We start from the raw sequence: 1,932 nt of genomic DNA, 5'->3' as shown, positions 1-1,932 counted from the left end.
TATGTATGTATATATAAATACATATATACAGACATACATACAGACAGACATACATACATGCATGCATGCATATAAATATATATATATATATACGTGTGTTTCTGTGTGTGGGGGGGGTGCGTATACGTAGTATGTGTATATATCCACGTACCTTTCTCCTGCTTGCCTTGCTTGCTACTCGTCGTGGTAGTAACACCATCCCTGGGAGCTTCAATGCAGTGCTTCACCAGCGCCGCCACATCCCCCAACACCTCCGCATCGCTCATACACACATTATAATTCGGTCCATCGGCGTCAGTTCGTTTCCTAGATACAGAAAACCCTGGTTTATCCTCGAATACACTCCGCTTGGGACTACCTTTGCTACTGCTACCCACATCCACACCCTCATCGGCTTGGCACTGACCAGCACTGCCGCTAGTCTCCGAGGCGATCTCGCTCACTATGCGTGAGGGCAGGAGAGTATCCTTGTCTTTGTAGCGGAACTTGCCGTTCGGTGCCCGAGCGTCCAGGGACTTTAGCACACTCTTCTCGTGGATGTTCCGCCATTGCCTGTAACAGGTATAGTCATATATCAGTGGGAACAAGCACGTGCGTGTCGGTCATAAGCCTGAAGCAGATACGCACATATAAATGTGCGGATGAGGTCGAGTGTAGAGGATATGGGATACCACATGCACATCTCGGCTTGACTCAATGCTAGAGACCTGGGCTCGAACTGCTCATGACAGAGATAACTCGTGGCCTATGATCCGTATGTGGCAATGAGAAGGAATCACCACAACACGCATGAAGGTTTGGGTCGAATCCTCTAGCACAAACTTATCGAGCAGGTTGATAAAGTAACTTATGTGGGTGTTGTCTCTGTGTTAGTAGATTATAACCGCACAGGTGCGACAAAGCACAAACAAACGTAGAGTTCGGTACTTAGGCAAGCACGGGCATCGCATTCGACAGACTTATGCACACGGCATACCGGGATGATAGTCAACTCGGGTGGGCTTATGCCACTAGTAATCCGTAAAACCATACCTTACAGAAAACCATTTTAATCTTTATGCAATATCCTTATAATCTTTATAGACTATAATTACAATCTCTCTAGAATATCGTTAATCTTTATAGACTATACTTACAATCACTATAGAATATCGTTAATCTTTATAGACTATACTTACAATCACTATAGAATATCGTTAATCTTTATAGACTATACTTACAATCTCTATAGAATATCGTTAATCTTTATAGACTATACTTACAAACTCTATAGAATATCGTTGATCTTTATAGACTATACTTACAACCTCTATAGAATATCCTTAATCTTTATAGACTATACCTACAATCTCTATAGAATATCATTCATATTTATAGACTATCCTTACAATCTCTAGAATATCGTTAATCTTCATAGACTATACTTACAATCTCTATAGAATATCGTTAATCTTTATAGACTATCCTTACAATCTCTATAGAATATCGTTAATCTTTATAGACTATCCTTCTACTCTTCGTCTTCGTATGTATTCAACTGTGCATTGCAAATCGCGGTTTCTCAGTGTAAATATACGTACGTCACCAGGTGATACCAAAATGGATTTACTAAAGATAGGTGAATAAAATCCGTAGACAATGCTGATGAGATATATCACACGTCTACAACGATATCTAAATAATTATACACAACGTACCTTCCATTCGCAATAAGTGCCTGCATCCACTCCGTGTTTTTAGCCCTGAGTCTTCGCAGTACCACCGGAATGGCATCTTTTGGATTCTTCTTAAGCCCCTCAATGACATCTTTTACCTGTATCGAAAAACGTTTCACATACACATCATTGTCAGATGGGTGGTTACATGAATATTCTTAACCCACGAGATAGAAATTATATATATGTGTGTGTGTGTGTGTAATATTATATATAG

General features: G+C 40.2%; 1 protein-coding gene across 1 annotated transcript in view; it reads right to left on the bottom strand.

Moving 5' to 3' along the window:
• Positions 1-1,932, bottom strand: part of SARC_04955 (hypothetical protein) — a gene marked incomplete at its 5' end in the record, with an annotated part of 16,225 nt that overhangs the window by 6,181 nt on the left and 8,112 nt on the right. The window contains 2 exons of the mRNA XM_014301194.1: positions 152-552; positions 1,698-1,813. Of these exons, the coding sequence (XP_014156669.1) occupies positions 152-552; positions 1,698-1,813 (517 nt within the window). The remainder of the gene's footprint in view (positions 1-151; positions 553-1,697; positions 1,814-1,932) is intronic.

Source organism: Sphaeroforma arctica, assembly GCF_001186125.1.
Source record: "Sphaeroforma arctica JP610 unplaced genomic scaffold supercont1.298, whole genome shotgun sequence".
NCBI classification, from domain to species: Eukaryota; class Ichthyosporea; order Ichthyophonida; genus Sphaeroforma; species Sphaeroforma arctica.
Note: the sequence above shows the minus strand (reverse complement) of the source record. Positions and strands in the feature narration are given on the sequence as shown.